The sequence below is a fragment of the Eptatretus burgeri genome, chromosome 18 (genome assembly GCF_056783735.1).
Source record: "Eptatretus burgeri isolate ZD-2024b chromosome 18, Ebu_testis_v1, whole genome shotgun sequence".
Taxonomy (NCBI): Eukaryota; Metazoa; Chordata; class Myxini; order Myxiniformes; family Myxinidae; genus Eptatretus; species Eptatretus burgeri.
This window is the reverse complement of record NC_140978.1, coordinates 1208679-1229709: the sequence shown is the minus strand read 5'-3', so window position 1 is coordinate 1229709 and position 21031 is coordinate 1208679. Positions and strand designations below refer to the sequence as shown.

Genomic DNA, 21031 nt, shown 5'->3' with positions numbered 1-21031 from the left:
ATGTATATATGTATATATGTATATATGTATATATGTATATATGTATATATGTATATATATATATATATATATATATTTTTTTTTTTTATTGGATAAAATCAACGTTCCAATGATTTAGGCATGGTAACCGCCATGGGAAGCAAGAAGCTGAAGTTTTGTACGTTAATCCTCCTCGCTGCGTGTGCGTGCGTGCACTTCTATTTGCCATTGGTATTGAAATCTGAAAGCCAAGTAATTTCAAAGTGAAACGTCATTCCATCTTTTTTTAGGTCATCTCTTCGAGTTTGACCAAATAATATGGGTGTCGATGTCCTTCGATCCATCCGTCCGTCTGTCCGTTCACAATGAAGTTGAAGGGGGAGATCTGGTCATTAGTGATCCTGATAGAGGTCGATGAGACGTTCAAGGTCAGGGTCACGAGGCCTTTGAAGTTGCGAAAATGACGATTTTCAAATTCTATCTCCTCCGCCATTTCTCAAGCGATCTTGAATTTGATTGTAGCAAATGAATCTATGGGACAATATCTAAATTTTGATTGAGCCGGATTTTCGATATTCACTTTCGTTTTCGTGTCACGTGACTTCAAAGTTGGCAAAAAATGCGAAAATGACAATTTTCCAAATCTATCTCCTCCTCCATTTCTCAAGCAATCTTGAATTTGATTGTGGCATATGAATCTATGGGACAATATCTAAATTTGGTCGGGCCAGATTTTCGATATTCGCTTTCGTTTTCGTATCACGTGACTTCAAAGTTGGCAAAAAATGCGAAAATGACGATTTTCAAAATCTGTCTCCTCCCACATTTCTCAAGCAATCTTGAATTTGATTGTGGCATATGAATCTATGGGACAATATCTAAATTTGGTCGGGCCAGATTTTCGAATTTCACTTTCGTTTTCGCGTCACGTGACTTCAAAGTTTGCAAGAACTGCCCTACCTTCAGGAGGCTATATATTCTCTACTGGGCATGGTAAAAGTTAGTGAATGGTGTCATTGCATAGCAGCTGACCTTGTATATTATATTTATGCATTTTCCACCGAAAGTGCAAAAGTTTCAAAACCCGAAATGTAAACGTTGGCATTTATTTTCAAAATATAATTTCATGCACGCACACCAAAATGCCGAGTCATCTTTAACCGAGCTGCGCAGTGGAGCTGCGCAGTGGAGCTGCGCAGTAGTCTTCGGTCATAACTGAACATTGAGAACTTGTGGTATTATTTCTTGCAGAGATGACCGTCACTCCCGCACGGGGGTAATTTTTTTTGCTGTTTGTTCTGCAGCTTGTATGTGCTGAAGTATATTTGCAGTTTGTGTTCATAATGCATGATGTTTATTGTTTTTTGTTTGTTTTTTCTTTTCTCTCCATTTGCCTTCCCAGATCCTAATTTTCTCACAAATGACAAAGATGCTTGATGTCCTTGAGGATTTTTTCCACCTTCGTCGATTTCAGTACAGTCGCCTCGATGGGTCCATGTCATATACGGAGCGTGAGGAGAATGTATGTGAGCATCAAAAACTAGTGCACATTCTCCTACAGTGTAACTTGCGTTTAGGATACAGAATAACAGAAGAAAGTCAAGTTCGTAGGATTTTATGAAACAGGTTCTTTTTTTTTTTTTCTTAAACATAACCTGGTAGTCAATTAGTATTTGCTAAAGTATGGACTTCACAAGCAAGTTGATGAGCAATATAGCATCAGTTGTATGTTACAGTTGTATCCAGACATGTCAGATTTTTATTTCATGTTTTTTTACAAGTGTGTGTGTGTGTGTGTGTGTGTGTGTGTGTGTGTGTGTGTGTGTGTGTGTGTGTGTGTGTGTGTGTGTGTGTGTGTGTGTGTGTATGTATATGTATGTATATATGTATGTATGTATATATATGTATGTATATATATGTATGTATGTATATATATATATGTGTATATATATGTATATATCTCCACATATTTTCTCCTCTAAATTGTTTACTGGAATATTTTATTCACATACAGTGCTGATAGAAAATCTACACCCCCTTTCAAAAAAATTGACCTTTCGCTGCCTTGTAGCCTGGAATTAAATTGCATTAAACTAGACTTTTCCACCTTTATTTACACATCATAACCCCCAACTTCCAAATGAAAACCAAGTTCCACAAATTTAAGAAAATTAATTAAAAATACAAACCTCGAGTATCTTGGTTGGATAAGTGCTCACTCCCCTTTTAATAGTAATTCTAAATAAGCTCGTGTAACCAATCACCTTCAAAATCGTACATGAAGTTAATTGGCCTCCACCTGTATTAAATTATTGTGATACTCATCATTTTAGAATAAAATCACCTGTTTCATCTGTTTCATCAACTGAGTAGTGCATGTCATATGAAAGACTGAACCATGAGCACCAAAGAGCTTTCAAAAGACCTCTGAGATAAAGTTGTGGAAAGGCACAGATCAGGGTATTGTGATAAAAATATTTCTAAGGCCTTGAATATCCCTTGGAGCAAAATCAAGATAATCATTAATAAGTGGAAGGCGTATGGTACAACCAAGACCCTGCCTAGATCAGGCCATCCCTCCAAAATGGATGACCAAGCAAGGAGGTGACTGATCAGAGAGGCCATGAAGGCAAAGACTGGTCACTGTGTGCATGTGACAACAATATCTCAAGCACACCACATGTCTGGCCTGTAGGGTAGGGTGCCAAGAAGGAAGACATTACTCAAAAAGCCCACCCTGAGTCCTGTTTGAGGTATGCAAAAAACACTGGAGATTCTGAAGTCGTGTGGTAAAAAGTTTTGTGGTCTGACAAAACTAAAATTGAACTTTTTGGCCTCAATGCAAAACGTTGCGTTTGGCACAAATCCAACACAGCTCATCACCCAAAGAACATCATCCCTACTGTGAAGCATGGTGGTGGCATTATCATGTTGTGGGGATGCTTCTCATCAGCGGGGACTGGGGCACATGTCAGAATTGTCAGGAAATGTCAGGATTGAAGGGAAAATGGATGGAGAAAAACCAAGAGAAAAACCTGCTGTCCTTTGCAAGATAGCTGAAATTGGGACAGAATTTCACCTTTCAGCATGACAACGACCTGGAGCACACAGGCAAAGCTACACTGGAGTGGCGAAGAACAAAAAGAGACATGTCCTCGAGTGGCCCAGTCAGAGCCCCGACCTAAATCCAATCGAAAAATCTGGGGCATGACTTGAAGATTGCTGTCCATCAACGCCCCCTCCCCCAACCCCCCCATGCAACTCGACTGAGCTTGAACAGTATTGAACAGAAGAATGGGAAAATATTGCCCAATCAAGGTGTGCAAAGTTGGTAGAGACCTATCCCAACAGACTCACAGCTGTAATTGCTGTCAAAGGTGCTTCCACCAAGTATTAACTCAGGGGGTGGGCACTTATCCAACCAAGATATTTGGATTTTGTATTTTTAATTAATTTTCTGAAATGTGTAGAATTTGTGGGTTATGATGTGTAAATAAAGGTGTGAAAAGTCTGATTTAATGTAATTTAATTCCAGGCTATCGGGCAACAAAAAATGAAAATTTTGAAAGGGGTGTGGTCTCTATATGAACTGTACATCAAGACTCATTGATGGGGTGATTTATCATGAAAATTGGAGTGATGTGATGTGATGTGTGAATTGAAGGAGCAGAGAGAGTTTACAAACGATGGAGGACAAAGAAATGGGAAAGGTACTGACTAATAGGCAGCATTAATAAGTAGGGACATGCAGACAAAACGAGGGATTTGAGTCAGCTGAGTAGATAAGGAACATAAGCTGGCAAAAAGCATGGTCAATATGGCTAAGTGTTGGTGGACAGAATAAGTGAACCAGTGAGGACAGAAAACATCCAGTATAGAAATAGGGGATTACATAATGAGGCAAAGGCTCACATTTAAAAGAGTGGAGAGATCATGATTAAATGAACTCTCGAAGTGATTCCCATTTGAGAGTAGAGGGGGTACAAAATGTGTGAAGGTCAATTTGCTGAAGGTGTCTTTCTTAAAGCATCTTGGTCGAGCCTAAAATCTGCACTCGCCAGTCAATAATGGGCCATTCTCACACAAGCTCCTAACCCTGCTCCCTGAATTTTTTTTTACCATAACAGATAAATTACTCCTCTTCACAAGTTAATTCCATTTCACAATTGACTTTTCTGTCCATCATCTTGACCTTGGTTTACTGTTGAATGTGGTAAGGCTATTGCAAGAAAACACCTCTCATTCTCCTGGAAGGCATAACTTACTGATGGCATGCTGGAGTCTCTCCGCAAAGTTCAGAGCCATCATGTATCTGTCCTACGAAGAGTCGTCTAAATGGTAATAGACAAGGAGCCCAGACGATTTATTCATGTGAAAGACTGAAAAAGGTTTGCCCTCATAGGAGCATGGGAACACCCCCGACATCCAACGTATATATTGCTTTTGGGGCGAAGTGTTTCTTTAACCCCTGAAACCCCATAGAAGGGGACAGAAAAATGACATTTATTTATGTGAAAGATGGCAAGGGTAAAATCACTCTCAAATCTTCCGTTGGGATCCCATGAAGAGTAAATGACCAATGACAGGAATTTTTGGAGCGGCCTTGACCTTGACTGCAACTCTTTAAAATACCCCAAAAATGACGTTGGCTTAGTGGTTGGGGTGGTGGCTTGGGATCCTCGGGTCCTGAGTTCAAGCCCCATTAGCCGCTGACTTAACACCAGGTGGTTGACTCAGCCTGTCATCTTTCCGAGGTTGGCAAAATGAGTACCAGTGTGTACTAGTAGAGGGGCACTGCATCAGCGGCATATCCGCACCCCTAACCAATGATGCAACCAAGAGCCAAAAGGCTGCACACAAAGGGAAGGGGTATTGGCAGATTTATTAATTCTGGTATTGGTGTGGTGTCAGCATGATGAGCCGAATGGCCTCCTTGTTGTATTTCCTTGTAATCGTTGTGATGACATTTATGTGAAAGACAGTGAGAGTAAAATCGCTCTCAACTCTTCCGTTGGGGCCCCCGAATAATAATAATAATAAATGACCAATGACACATTTTGGGAGCGGCATTTGACCCTAACAGCAACCCCCAAAGGTGACATTATCCACCCTCGGTGTACAGTAGTCTCACCTTCAGCAGTTGTTTTATTCAGAAACCATGTAGAGCATCATAATGTATTCGCAACCAATATGAAATGGTACTAAAAGCTTCCAGAGATACTATTTTCAAGGTCGTCAGTGACCATGTGGTGATGTAATGGCCAAAAGTGACCCGTTATTAAAATTGATAGTACAAAAGTGTGACATTAGAGTCGATTGACATGGAAACTAAGCCAGTTAGAGCATACTAACATGAAATGGTACCTAAATATCTAATAAAACTATTTTCAAAGTCACGAGTGACCATGTGATGACGTAATAGATTGCATTATGTCATCCAATTGGTCGTTTTAAATATTCCTCCAACAAGTGAGTTGTCAGATGAAAGCTAATGAAGAAAGAAGGTTAATAACTGGGGTTTCATTGATTCAAACAAAGCTTTGTTGTTCGCCGTCACCACTATCCTCGCTCCATGTGTTGTCTGAATCACCATCTTCCGTAGCAGTCGCTTCGACTTTGTTCTCATCTTCATTCGGAACTGGGGCTGTGATGGACTCTGGGACTGAATTGCATGATTACTATTCTATTCCCAGGCCATTCGCTGTCTCCTTCCAGCCATACTTTGCTGGACTTGTCCCACCAGTAGGATCGATTTGGTTAGCCCTCTTCCACATTCTCGTGACAAACTGGGCCCATTTGAGGTGATTTTCAAGCGTTGCGGCACAAGGGAGGTCGGGACGCACAGTTGATCCTTTTTATTCTGTTCAATGGCTTTTTCCCCTTTCCGCTACTCATGCGGCAAAGTCTGGTATCGTGCCTCACTTATGTCGCAGGTTTTGAAGCCATACAACAAACATACATCTGACTTGATGGCTGAGACGTCCATCTCGCTGGATGCAAGTGATTGCAATGACATGAACTGATCAGCCTCAAAATGCTCTAAGGGCTTCACCTTGCCTTTTTTGCAGAATGACAATGTGAAGTCACACCCAGTCAAGGCATAGAGCCCAATCGTGGCCTCAGCGAGACTTGGTTGTTTCTCTTCGAGACGGGTGGCGAGACGTAACACATCGATGTATCTTCAGTTGTTACCAGAGCCATCGTCCATGATTATGGACATATTGTTGCGGGACCGGGTATCAGTGGCGAGCACGACCGCGAGGTGGAGCAGTGGAGTCGTCTCCCACCAAACACCCGGAATTTAGGTCGTGACTCTCGGATAAATCCGAAAGGCACGGGTCCCTTACTGGACCATGAATCGCCAATAATTCGACCGCGTGGGGTAGGGTCAATTGCCAAACTTCAATATACCTAATTACCCACGTGGCAAAGCTACCGGGGAATTCACACACTCAACAGACCTCGAGCGGAACGAGCCGTTACCGTGCCCGAACCGTGTGTAACCCGAGCGGATGTTACCGAGGCCTGTCGGTCCAAATGAACAATTTACTTCCTCGCTATTTCTCAACACACACCGTGCTAAGCCAATGAAAGAAACACAAAAACGAGCTGTAACATTTAACAAAAGGGATATTTATTTATAATGGGCAGGGGAGCACGCAAGAAGGCAGAGTTAACCGAATGCAAGTATGTACAAGGCACTTAAACAATTCCACTTGCAGGAACACACACACACACACACACACACACACACACACACACACACACACACACACACACACGAGGTCCAGTGTGTGTGTGTATCTCGGTCAAGCCGGGCCCGGGGTACCTGTCCGCTTCGTGTGGCCACACCGACTCAGAAACAACCACGGTGGGACCCGAAGTCCACGGCCCATGAACGAGGCCGCTCAGCCACAATCACCACTGTCTCTGATCGCTCCAGCCACGACCACACCGTCTGCAGAATGCTCCAGCCACGACCATACCATCTCTAGAACGCTTGTCCAGGCCACCACACTCTTCCTTTTGAGGAGGGAGGCCTCTTCTCCCCGCTACTCGCCTCCTGATTGGACGGTGGGTTGTCAGGTGACTCGTGGCGGCCTCCCGATTGGCTGGGGCACGTGTGTGGTGCTCACCCTCCGCTCATTGGCTGGAGGAAACTCTCACTGTTCCTCCTCGGAGAGCAGCTTCGACCGCCCACGTCGTCAGCCAAAAACACGTACGTAATGGCGACCGGGTCGAGTGCAGGACGGTGCACTGTTGTCGTTGTAGTTGCTGATGTAGAGGATGTAATATACCTGACTATACAATAATTTGTAGCGTTTACTTTCGTGTCCCCATTGAAGTGCCTCCAAAGTCGACCACTGAATATCCCTGCAGTGTTAATAAGTGGGATCTCTCGGCATGTCTCAGACTGAAGTTTGTTCTGGTAGCAAATTCCCATGGTGGAATGCAGTATTTTTGCCATCAGGAGTCTCGGTGTTGACATCTTAGTTGTCCAGGCACATGCTGAAAGTTCAGATGGAAAATGATATGAGGTGCAACAAGAATTGGTGTGATATCATTTGTATTTTGGATACTCAGAAATAATGGTGGGGCTTCACTAGTATGTGGTACTCACCTGTTCCTAAGTTACCTCACAGATTGAGGCCATTAGGGGTGTCCCCTACTCCATCAGAGCATGTGTAGGCAATTTCTGTCTCCAGCCACTTCACTTCTTCATAACTAATGCAATGACCGAAGCTATTTAGGATGGTCAGTACTGATTTTGATCATGTTAGGGTTTCCAGACCCAATCAAAGTGCTTGGTGCATCCACGGAACAACCGATCCTCTGGTACAGTTGAACACAGCATCTGACACACTCGCAACAGTTCTCTTGTCTGTCACATCTCTCAATTAATTAACCTCCGCCATCGAAGATCGGAGGTTACTGTTTTCACCCCTGTCTGTTTGTTTGTTTGTTTGTGAACAGTATTACGGAAAAACTCCTGGACGGATTTCGACGAAACTTGGTGGGGGTATTAGGTATGGTCCAAGGATCATGCCATTCGATTTTGGACTTGGTCCAAAGTCCAATATGGCCGCTATGGTGGCCATTTTGAAAAAATATTTGAATTTTTGTTTTTGCATTTCTGCATGTTTTAAAGTGATTTCCAACCAAAAAAACCAAATTTTGCAACTTTTTCCAAAAAAATTTTGGTTTTATTTGAAAAATATTTTAATATTTTTTTTTTTGCATTTCTACATGTTTTAAGTGATTTCCAACCACTCCCCCCCCCCCAAAAAAAATTTGTTAGAGAAAAAATACCCAGAAATTTTGCAACTTTTTTTTCAAAAAAAATTCCTTTTATTTTTTTGGCATTTGTACATGCGCGTCAATCTAGTTGTTTATTCAATCGTGGTTCAGTAGAGTCTGATCCGTTTTGACCTACAATGAATAGGATATCAAGTTCACTTAAGTGACCCAGCAGTATTGGCGGCAGAGGTTTTGCACTCTACCAAGTACTCCCCCTCTAGTTATTCTCTGTTTCTTTGAGCAGTCTGTCTGAGGGTCCGGCCAAACAGAAAAACCATCGGAGGTATTAGGGAGAATTCTCCTTCAGGCTGTGAGCTGAGGTAGGTGAAGGGGTTTTCGACTGACGCCTCACGAGAATCTCAGCACACAACGCCATTGCAGCACCTGTTATTTCATCAACTCTGTGACTGGACTAATTGAGCATGGCATTGGCTTCGTTAGGGGTCAATGAGCAGGGGAAGACAAATATCCCAGATTTGTTACATTGTTTGTCATTGAGAATGTCAGTGAATCTTTGCTTTATCTTCAATATTAGGCTCTGTACACTGTATTGGTGTATATCCTCCTCTGTTCTGCCCCCCCCCCCCCAAGCAAGGTACTGTTCTCTGTGCAGATGATAGATAGCAGATGCCAGCATCGGAGTTTTCTTCTGGATGACTTCACTCTCAAAAAACCTCTAACTTTCAGAAGGCTTCATGTTTCTTCCAGTTGGACTTCTGTTCCTCTTCCCTTGTTTTCTCCATTAAATAGTCATGCCTAAAAGAGTGATGATATTTGGCCTCCTTTGCAATCAAATCAGCCCCAAGTGCGAGGATCCTTGAATCATTCTTGTTCCTGGCTGCAATAATGATTGACTTGCTTCTGTCTCGTCACATTGATGTAGGCTTTCATCATTCTTGGACTTTTTCCTGTTCCTCATTTTTCCACAGAAAAGGCATCGATTTCCAAAAACACCTTTCTCATTGGTGGAAGGGAGACCAGAACTTGAACGGGTGGTCTTGCTGTGTGTCTCAGGCTACACTGTGTCAGTTGTTGACAGTCTTTTGACAGCACAGAAACTGCTGAGGCATTGCGAGCAATAGAAGTGGGATTCCGGTCGCATTGTTTTGCTCATATCTTTATGTGCAGGCAAATGCATCCCGTTTTTAAGAGCCTTTCGATGCCCACCTGCATTCTTGGCTGTTTCCAAGGTTCCATTTTTATCCCCCGCCGCGTGGCGGAAGGGGGATATTGTTGTCACCCGGGTTGTCCATCCGTCCGTCCGGCTGGCTGGGCGTCAACATTTATAGCTGTGAGTGCGATAACTCATAAACTGTTCGCCATATTGATTTGAAATATGGGTCACACAATCATGTACCACCTGAAAAGGAAGAACCCTATTGATTTTGGGTGTGGCCAGATCCAAGATGGCCGACTGGGGTGGTTCGTCTGTCCGTCCGGCTGGCTGGGCGTCAACATTTATAGCTGTGAGTGCGATAACTCATAAACTGTTCGCCATATCGATTTGAAATATGGGTCACACAATCATGTACCACCTGAAAAGGAAGAACCCTATTGATTTTGGGTGTGGCCAGATCCAAGATGGCCGACTGGGGTGGTTCGTCTGTCCGTCCGGCTGGCTGGGCGTCAACATTTATAGCTGTGAGTGCGATAACTCATAAACTGTTCGCCGTATTGATTTGAAATTTGGGTCACACATGTACCACCTGAAAAGGAAGAACCCTATTGATTTTGGGCGTGGCCGAATCCAAGATGGCCGACTGGGACGGCCATCTTGAAAAAAATGTTTTTTGTAATAAATGGAAAAACGCTTATCTGATTTCAATTATTTTTCAATGGTGGGGGATTCCCCATCTCTGATGGTATATTTGAAAGACTTGAGCTCCCTTCTTTCTTTTTACAAATTATGTAATGCAGGTTGACATGCACCATGTCCTATGAATGAAACAGGAACAATGACAATATGAGAAAGCCGATCGGTCGGGACACATGATCCTCCCATCATGGCATCATCATTCAGTGTTTATTGTGCATCATGTAGCCCTGTACCCTATACACAACTAGCAAAAATACCTGGCTTTGCTTGGGAAAATTCAACACGTACCCACTCAAGCCTGAACACAGAGATGTTGTAATAAACTTGTGTAAAACATTCTCTTTAATAACTGGTGCACATGTAAACACTATTGTTAAATTTGTGTTGTTCACAACAAATCATTGTATAACAGCTCAGAACTACATCATATGTTGAGGTATACAACCTCAACATATGATCTGCAGAAAACTTATTACTCGATCACTCACTCGGTGGAGTTAATGGGACTCTGTAAACACTCTGGACAGTGTACAGTACATTTCTGTATGTGTGAAGTTGATTTTGCAATATTCTGGTTTTGGGTCTCATCGTCACTTGATAGTTGCAATGCCACAGGGTTTCCGCAAATCTAATGGGATCGTGAGTTGGACAGGTGACCATGATGTGCCATTTTTATATCGTTCTATGGTGCCTCAGCCTTTTTTGCTATGTGAAATGGTGAAAGGTAATAAATGATCCCGACCTCATTCCTTCCTGGGTGTAGGGAAGTGTTTTAGGCCCCTGAATCGTGAGAAATAATACCATCAAGGGCCGCCAACTGTTTCTGCTCATGGAGGAAATCGGACAACCACTCTAGGAGGGCCATAATACCAAATGAAGATAAATTAGAAATCGAGGCTGGATGCCAGACTACCAAAGGCTCAATGGATAGAGTGATGGTTCAAACTTTTTCCTTGTGGTTCAGGGCATCCCTCCATTCCTGTATCAGAAGGAGTAACATTTCCATGGTGGAATGGCCAGGTCAGAAGTCAAACTGGTTGCCAGAGATTAGCGAGTTAGAGAAGAGATAGTCTGTGGTGGGCTGCAATGATTGACTCCATTGCTTCACTGATGATGTGGAGCAGGTATGCAGTTGAGGGGATCGGTTTTTGAACCGTTTTTTTTGATCCCCCGCCACGTGGCGGAAGGGGGATATTTATAGATGGGAGTGATGTTTGCAACTTCCAAGGAGGAGGAAGTGTGATCATACATGAAGGACCTGTGGAGTTGAGAGGGTTTAATATGACTGAAATGCAGTTACTGAGGATTAAAACACTTATCCCATCAAGATCAGTTGAAGAAGGTGTCCAGCTGGGTAAGAAACTTTTCCACGATGACAGAGGTGAGGTCAATATGCTGTATTTAATGGTTGAAAGGGTAGGTACATGAAGCGATGGATTTTGGATCTTGGCCTTTTGAGTGAAGACAGTGTTGAAGATCTCTGCTTATTCTCAAATAGTGGTCAACCTGACTTCAACAACATCCTTTAGGAGGGAAAGAATGGTAGGCACAGGCCTGACCAGCTCCGACGAGTCTTTGGAGGATGGTGAGAGGCTGTGTAATTTTGATCTCAGTTGTGCCTGATGTGGGACACTGGCTTTACCCTGTGCACAATGATACCTCTTACTTGTGAGAGGCTGACCACTGTCAAATCCCTTTCATCAGACCTGGATGAGATAAACTGTTGGGCAGATACTTGGAACTTGACATTCCACACCGGCAAGTCTCACGCTCTCACACTGTATTTCCCCAAGGATCGACAATCAAACTATCCATTCCACTTCTGGAAAGCCATTGGAAGAGGTACAGTCCCTGGAACTACTTGGCCTCACGATCTGCCATAAAATTTAATGGGAAAATCATATCAGCAAGCCAGCATTAAAAGATGGTCACTATCTGGGTATTTTTCATTGTGTTATAGCTGTCAGGCCAGCTGGGGCAAGACAAGAAAGGAGGTGAGTGAACTGCAAGACCAACAACCTGTCTGCAATGGGGAAATAGTCAGCCTTGCACCTCAGCCTCCTGTTGCATAACACCAATTTTCCTTCAGGCTTTGGATACCACCATTTCCAGGGGCACAAGATGAGATTTGGTGGCACCAGTCCACAGAGAGCATCTACATATAATATCGCACTGTGGATGAAGGTTTTATACACTGTTTGAAGCTGAAAACGGCTGATGAATGACTTGGCTCTTTAAATGATTCCAAGGAGGCTCCCTGCCATTTTGGCCTGCTTGGATACGTGATCAGCCCAGGAGAAATCAAGGCAGATTGGTGGTTTGAGGAGCCCGATAGACTCTACCTTTGCCAGGGATTGATTGCATAAGTAAAGTGGAGGAGTGGAGGGTTTGCCATGTGGTCTGGAGAGAGAGACAGAGAGAGTTTGTGTGTTTTTGTGTTTGTGTGTGACTTGGAAGCATTGAATGACATATTCCAGGTGATTGACCAGTTTTTTATTTTCTCAAAATCAGCAGAGAATATACCACTAAAGCCTGAGAGACCTTCTGGGAAACAGTGCAGTCATCTGCAAAGGGTGTGTAGTATTTTTCAAATTCCATACTTAACGCAAATCAGGAACAGGATCTGAAGACATTGCCTTGAGGGACACCATGCTCTTTATTTAGTAAAGGGCAGAGTATAGAACACCATCAAAATGTATGCATCATGAATGTAATCCAACAGGTAGTGAAGGAAAGGACCCCTGATGCTCCTGGCAGAGAAAGTTCAGTGATTGGGGCTGGGTGGCAAATGGTGTCAAGTGCTCAGGACATATTCAGTGGGATTGCTTTGACATTTTGCTTAAAGTTCAGAATGTTCATCCATTGCAGAGGTGTGCTGACATTATTGATTTCATCAACTTGCTGTAGTTCAGAGAATGTCTTTGCACCCTCATTATTGAAAGGAATGACATAAGCCACTTTCCAGATTCAGTTTAAGAGCAATAGCCTGTTCAGATTCACAGGTTTTGAAGAGCACACTGATGCTAATGGGACCAGTTGCTGAGGATGATGCTTCTCCACCCTTTGTTGGTGAGAAACTCACTTACTCCATGGATTTGCCTGGAAAGGAGATTTGGAACAAGAAGGGGAGAGATTTGGAACTTGAGTCTTTACAGTAAAGAATCAATTGGAGCATTCCACCTTATGGGGATCCTTGTTAATTGTGACTCTTTCCTTGCCGAGCAAAGGGACTGCAATAGAACATGTTTTCAAGACAGTTTTAAGCAGTTACTACATAGATTTGAAAGATTAATAAACTGAAAGATCTGATTTCAGGTGAGCCTGGTGTTGTGTTATTGCTCTTTAAAAGATTGAAACGTGCCCTTTGTGGTCCTTAAGTGTTTGCAGGTCCTCATAAAAACAACAAACTGCATTTAAATGTGATGTTGGAAAAGGCTGCAGCCTCACTTGGTTGATGTGATGATTATCACTTGGTTGATGTGATGATTATAATTGCATAGCCTTTGCCTGGTGTGTATGACAGATGGCGAAGTTTAACTTGGACCCAGAGGTATTCATCTTTATGCTGAGCACACGGGCTGGAGGGTTGGGGATCAACCTCACGGCTGCCGACACTGTCATCATCTATGATAGTGACAGTGTAAGTTTTCCACTGATCTCGGCACAGTCTCGCATCATGCAAAATTATCGTCCTAACTCAACTAGGTTGGTCCATTCTTTGTGTTAACAGCTCAGAACTAGAGCATAACTTGGTGGAGTGCATACCTCCACCAGGCTGAATAGTTTACGTTTTGTATCCCACTGATGGGCCAGATCGGCATCTGGACCTGAACCAAAATCTAATCAGCATGTTATTGTCAACTAACCAACTCTCCCACCCATTTTTGTCATAGCCCGTTCATAATTTTTTATCATGCCCAGAACGTTGTTCAGGGGAGCTTATGGGATGGCGCGTCAGTCCGTCCACAAATACTTGCAACTTCTCTGAAACTACACAAGATTTAGATGAAACTTTACCACAATGTTCATCACTGTCTATGCACCAAAGTTTGTTGATATTCGAAAAAATGGGGTATAAGAAGGTGTAAGAGGGGGTTGTCCCCCAAAATATAAATTTGCCGCCTTCTTCGAAACCACACACACAATTTAGATGAAACTTGACCACAACCTTCATCACCTGTGATGTACCAAAGTTTGTTCACGGCAGTAAAAGAAAAAAAAATCCATAGGTATTTACTTTCTTTTTTGTTACATATTTTGTTGGTCATCCATACCTACCAATTGTTCCCTGGTTATCTTATCCAGCCGATACCAGGTGGGCGCCCAGGGGTGTTGCCCCTATGTTTTGAAATGTAATGCTATATTTTGTTTTTGGCCCCATCTCTGAATTGTGAAGAATCACTTAAAAAATTCGAGTATCTGGATCCAGATCTTGACTAAAATATAATCAATTTGTCCTTGTCACATACCTAACCTCTCTACCAAACTTTGTCTGAATCCATCCATAACCTTTTGAGATATCCTGCTCACAAACCAGAGTGAAAAACACAACCTCCGTCCACTTTCAGTGGCGGAGGTGTACAGTACCTCCACTTGATATCAATTGTGTTTCTTGTTGGCATGCACGATCTTGGCTTTTTCAGCATTCTCACTGCTTTGTTTGCCAGCGGGCTGTTTAGCCAAACAAATTGAACGGTACTTTTGTTGTTACAGAATCCCCAAGTCGACTTGCAGGCTCAGGATCGGTGTCATCGCATTGGGCAGACACGTCCAGTCATGGTGTACCGCTTGGTGACCGCAGGCACAGTTGATCAGCGACTTGTTGAGCTTGCCATTACAAAGAGACGTCTTGAGAAGCTTATCATCCACAAAAGTGAGTGGGGATGGTTGGAATGGCTATCTGAACACAATCGGTCATTTCGTTTTTTAAAAATATATGAAAAGTAACTGAAATGTTATATTTTGAGTTTGGGCAATGTACATACGAAACTAAAAGAAACCTATATTTGGTATTAAAATAGTTATATAATGACTGGAAATACAGATTAAAGTACCCATAAATTGTTTTTTATTTTGATAATTTATTGGTGATACAGAATATGTAAAATAAAGGCGATGGACAATACACTCATATTTTGTATGAAATGCAGGTTACATCTCCTCACGTATTTGGTGTATTTAGAACTCATGTAGAATCTCCCTGAACAAATAATCTACACAATGTTCCAATACGACACTTTCACAAATAAATTAATAACAATTCCCATTTTTGAATGAGTATAAAAGTGTATTGGTTGTCAATGAAGCAGAGGCCTAGAATGATAGTGTATCCTGACATTATGCTATAATAGGTTGGGGGAGTCCTTCAATTATAAGACAAGGACATTAGGAGCCGTCACTACTTTTACATTAATTGCAATGACTTTTTTTTAACAGGGTCAAGGCTTGTGGAAGAGGTAGAACACTGAACAGATCAGGAGGCAAAATAACAAATGGAACAGGGGAGGGGACCCCAATAATGGAGTTGAAGGATAGAATATAGGGAGACTTGGACAAACAAAGGGTTTGGGGAGAAATGGGGGGGGGGTAGGGAAGGACACATGAGATAAAATCATTGGATAAATAATTGCAGTATATTGTACAAGTCTGGAGATGGCGATGGTTCACGAGCAATGTACACGGTTCGCCTTTTTTTTATTTTTTGACCTTCGAGGGGACGCCACGGGCAAACTGGTGGGAATCAGGAAAAACTTAAATGATGAAAGTTGTCGTACTCCAAGAGCACAACTTGCACACCAACTTTCATTCAAAACAGCTGAAAACCCTAGGAGCTCGATGCCCAATTTATTGATATTTTTGACATTTGCTAAGTTCGTGACCTTGTGACCTTGGGACGAAAATGAAAAATCGAGCTCCGTGCGGCTATGCAGGTGCCATTGGGCTAACCAAATACCGAACCCCCTGCCAGATTCGACAAACCCCCTCAGAGAAGATGTAACTTGAAATCGGCTACCCCCTAAAAACACATGTTTTTTGGGCATGGCTCCGCCGATAATGGGCGCAGCACGCCCATTCTCAGGAAAACACAACTAGATCATGATATAAACCTCCCACCCAAATTTTATCAGGATCGGATCAAAACCCACGGAGCTATGCTCGGGACAGACAGACAGACACCCATAACGAATATAGTGGTGACTTACTGACTCATAAACCAATATGAACATGGGATCGCAACATCAGGAGCCATATTCTCAGAGGAAACTGCCAATTGATTGGCTCAACTTTAGCTTTTTATAATGTCATTTCTCATTGTTTCCTCCGCCACCAAAGGGGAAGGAGGTTACGTTTTCACCCGTCATTTTGTCTGTCTGTCTCTGTCTGTCTGTTTGTGTGCAGGATATCTCAAAAAGTTATTGACGGATCCAGATGAAATTTTGTGGACAGGTTCGGTGTGTGACAAAGACGAACTGATTAGATTTTGGTGAAGATCCGGATCCGACTACTTGAATTTTTAAAGTGATTCTTCACCATTGAGAGATAGGGCCAAAAATGATATGTAGTACGATATCTGAAAAGTTTTGGATGGATTCGGACGAAATTTGGTGGACAGCTTAGGTATGTGGCAAGGATGAATTGATTCAATTTTAGTGAAGATCTGGATATGGGAATTATTTGATTTTTCAAGTGATTCTTCACCATTTAAAGATAGGTCCAAAATCGATATAGTACTGTACAGCATGATATTTACCTTCGCAAACTTCGTTTGACGAAGGTATTGTATTGACCCCTGTGTATTTATTTATTGGTAAATATGTGTGCGGACAACATTGCGCAAAAACTGCTGGACCGATTTGCATGAAATTTTCAGAGATGATGTGCAGTTACTCAAGGACGCCAGGCAAAGCTTTTGGGAGCGATCGGATCAAAGGTCAAGGTCAAGGTCACAAAAAGGTCAAAATCGTTTTTTTGCAATTAAAGTGTCAATTTTGTTCCGATTTACATCAAATTAAGTCCAAAATGTTCAGTATTCAAATCCCGATCCACTGATATAGCATATGGTATCGTGTTTGCAACCCTAGTTAGTCTGTGAAAGTCAAAGGTCAAGGGGGTCACCAAAATGGAGTTTTTGATTGGGAAGCGTTGTGGACAACATTACACAAAAACCACTTCACAGATTGTCATGAAATTTTGTGGATGTATTTGGCATCACGAGAGGACAAATCGATTAGATTTTGGGAGCGATCGGATCAAAGGTTTAGGTCAAGGTCACAAAAAGGTCAAAATCGTTTTTTCATGATGAAAACGGTTAATATGTTTCCGATTTACATCAAATTAACTCCAAATTGTTCAGTGTTCAATTCCCCATCTTCGGAAATGACACAAGGTATAGTACTATTGTCACCCTAGGTAGCAGATGTGGGTCAAAGGTCATGGGGGTCACAAAATGCATATTTGTATTGCGATGCGTTGTGGACAACTTAATACAAAGGTAACTAGTGGCTGTGGCGAAGGTATGCGCTCTACGAGTGCCCGTTCTAGTTCAAAAATGTATTGGGCCTGATATGTTCTCATGGATTAGGCATTACGTGGCGCAGGAATGTGCTCTACCGAGTACCCTTCTTGTCGTCCATCTGTAATTGTGCTTCATGATTGCTTATTCAATTAACATAGTTCCACAAAATATAACATTATTTCAGAGCAAGCCTTTTGTCGTGTGTGTGTGTGTGTGTGTTTTTTTCATTCTTTAATTATTTATATCAATACGAGTGTAAAGCATTTATTGAAGTCATTCAAACTAGTTTGTACTTTTTACAGGCTAGCCTATGCACCTATGAATGATCCTATCTTTATCAGGCAGAATTTGCTGTTATAAGTAAAGCAAGACTTTTATCATGGAACAATATTTCCAAACAAGCAATGCTTTGACCTTTTCAGAGCTCAACGTTTCCTTTAGCCTGTCCACGGAACAGGTAGGTTTTAGATTATACTGGTCTTGTGTTTCCTCACTTTCCACAGAATAACAAACTGGAACAAAACACAGTGAAAAGCGGAGAAACGCACTGACAACAGGGTAGAGGCACATTTCGAAGAAGAATGGGTGCAAGAGGGTGAATAATCTGGAATCAAGGGTCCGGCGATATATCGATATAATTTTTCATATCGATATACCGTTTTTGGAATTCTGAATAAACCGGGATACCGAAAAAAAAAAAATCGATATGAAAAAAAAATACCGGCATATCACCAACAAATCGAAGAAAGGTCTTTGGAATGTTTAAATACCGTCCATGATTTTAAAAGCTTTGATGCACTCGGCATCTCGGCTAAATGTGGAACAGGAACAGTGGAACATATGACGTCAAGACGTACCAGAAAATATGTACAGTATTATATAACTTTTAACCCTCAGCATCCAAGCACCCGTACAAGCAATCACATTTTTCTTTGTCCTCGTGGCTAGTTTTAAAACAATTGCCAATCCTATATATTGTGACGTGCACGGGACTTGAACAGTCCCGCCAATGTAGAATGAGCCGAAACGATGGAGGCGGTTTATTTATTTATAACCCAAAGGTGGCGGTTCTAATCGCTCCACCGCAAACGGGACGAGGAAGGTGGCACGAGTCGCTTTTCACTGAGTTGATAACGTTTATTCCTCTAACCAGAAATAACAAGACTCGGCAAGAAGAGGGATCCGGGGCGATTCGACGGGATGGTGTGGGATCGGTCGTGGGGAAAACAGACAATTCCAATGAATATACAAATCTCAAACCCTCTAAGGCGCCAGGTACACACACACACACACACACACACACACACACACACACACACACACACACACACACACACACACACACACACACAAAAGTAGCTATTCCTGGTGGTCAGGCTGGACTGTGGTGTGGACGCAACAGTCCCTGGATTGGCGTCGGACGAGCTGGCCTTGCTCTCGTCGGGGGGGGGCAAGAGAAACCGTGGTGCTGTCGACCTCCTGGTCTTGGCCCAAGTCCGCTCGCAGCCGCCAGGGAACCAGTTCTGGCGCCAAACCGCGAGCAGGAGAGGGAGGCAGGTCCGCCCGCCGTTCGACCCCGTACTCCGAGCCAGCAGAACCCCAGAGCCAACCAAGGTGAGGGACGAGGCTCAGCAAGGCTCCAAGACACGATGAAAAACAGGATCAAATCAGCGCAACAACAAGCACGCTCCCAGCACAACAACCTCCACCCCAAAAAACGGTCTTTCTGTCCCGATCTTCTTCTTCTTCCTTTTCGACCCCGAACAGAACCTTTTTATGCTCCCGTCCTCGTCACTTCCAATCGAGCCGTTTATTGGCCCTCCGCCGTCGCCTTCCGCCAATCGTGATCACGGGGCGGAGCCATCCGCAGCACTGTCCTGTGACGTCACGGCAAGCCTCCAGAGAATACTAAAAGGGGTTTATGCAGACACACTTACCCTATCCCGTATCCCTATCTAATTACGTGACAATTATCATTTCCCCCTTGAAGAAATGGGCATTTACTAGACAACTTATCACCACTGAATTGCTACTTATTACATCGAGATCCTGGTACACTCGAACAGCATGGCACACCTAATTAAACATCCTAATTACCCTTTGAATGCATACCCCCCCTCAAACGTAACAATATTATTTCTGTTAACGTCTGCGCGTAATTTGACGTATCTCCTCTGAAACTGCCGGATGGATTGTCGTCACTTTTGGCATGCGGGTGGTCTGTGGTCAAATGAACAGCATCGGCTATGTGAGATCATGCCAGACGGACAGGTTTGGAATTTTTTTGGCGATTTTTCTAATTTTTACATTCGTTTGCATGGTGACATGTGACGTCACTGCTGAGAGGCATAATGACATCGGTCATTCGCTGACGTCATTACGTCTGTCTTCGACAGACCGTCACCGCTGAGAGGCATAATGCCACTCCGAGAAAACAGCGTCTGCAATGTAAAACCCTCTTCTGCACATGCTGACTACTTCGCAAGGTGCATTTGACACAAAAAATGTAACAATAAACATTGTATATAAAGAAATTCGATAAATCACATTGTGAACACTGGATATTATTGACGTCCTAACGAACCCTCACTTTCAAAACTTCGCGCGGAGCGTGGGTTTGGCTTGTTGGTTATTATTTTATATGAATCGGGTGTACTTTAAAAAGCCTGTGCAGTCAGTGATCTGTGATACCGGAATGAAGGCGATACCGGTACAGCGGTCTGCGATGGCGATGGATTCAAACCTGTGCCAATTACCAATACGGATCTCAGTTTAAAACAAAATCATTTTTAATACAAGTTGAAGTTGGAAGCAAAATATCCGTTCTCATCATGGTGGGTGGGGGAGAGCCCCATGTGGGAATACTTTGAAAAATTACCATGTCATTGATGTGTACGTCATATATGAATTTGTAATGGACCATTGGACCATTGCGAATTTTTGGAACCTGCATTGAAATATAATAAAACTAGAGGGGGAGCACTCGAGAGAGTGCAAAACCTCCGCCGCCAATACTGCTGGGTCACTCAAGTGAACCTTATATCTTATTCATTAAATTTGATGTCAACAGTGCTGACAGAGTTATAGTTCTTTTCTCCAACTTTTTTTGGGGGGGTGGGGGGGCTTGGAAATCACTTAAAACATGTAGAAATGCAAAAAAAAATCAAAACGTTTTCTCTAAATTTTTTTTTTGGGGGGGGGTGGAAATCACTTAAAACGTAGAAATGCAAAAAAAAAATTTGGGGGGGGGGGCGGACCAAGTCCAAAATCGAATGGCATGATCCTTAGACCATACCGAACCCCCCCACCAAGTTTCGTCGAAATCCGTCCAGGAGTTTTTCCGTAATACTGTTCACAAACAAACAAACAGAAAGGGGTGAAAACAGTAACCTCCGATCTTCGATGGCAGAGGTTAAAAACAA

At 42.8% G+C, this 21031-nt stretch overlaps 1 protein-coding gene across 4 annotated transcripts in view; it reads left to right on the top strand.

Annotated features, from left to right (window-relative positions):
• Positions 1-21031, top strand: part of HELLS (helicase, lymphoid specific) — a 150422-nt gene that overhangs the window by 106560 nt on the left and 22831 nt on the right. For all 4 annotated transcript variants that reach the window (XM_085863913.1, XM_085863915.1, XM_085863917.1 and 1 more), the window contains exons 18-20: positions 1382-1501; positions 13617-13733; positions 14807-14966. In XM_085863913.1, the coding sequence (XP_085720039.1) occupies positions 1382-1501; positions 13617-13733; positions 14807-14966 (397 nt within the window). The remainder of the gene's footprint in view (positions 1-1381; positions 1502-13616; positions 13734-14806; positions 14967-21031) is intronic.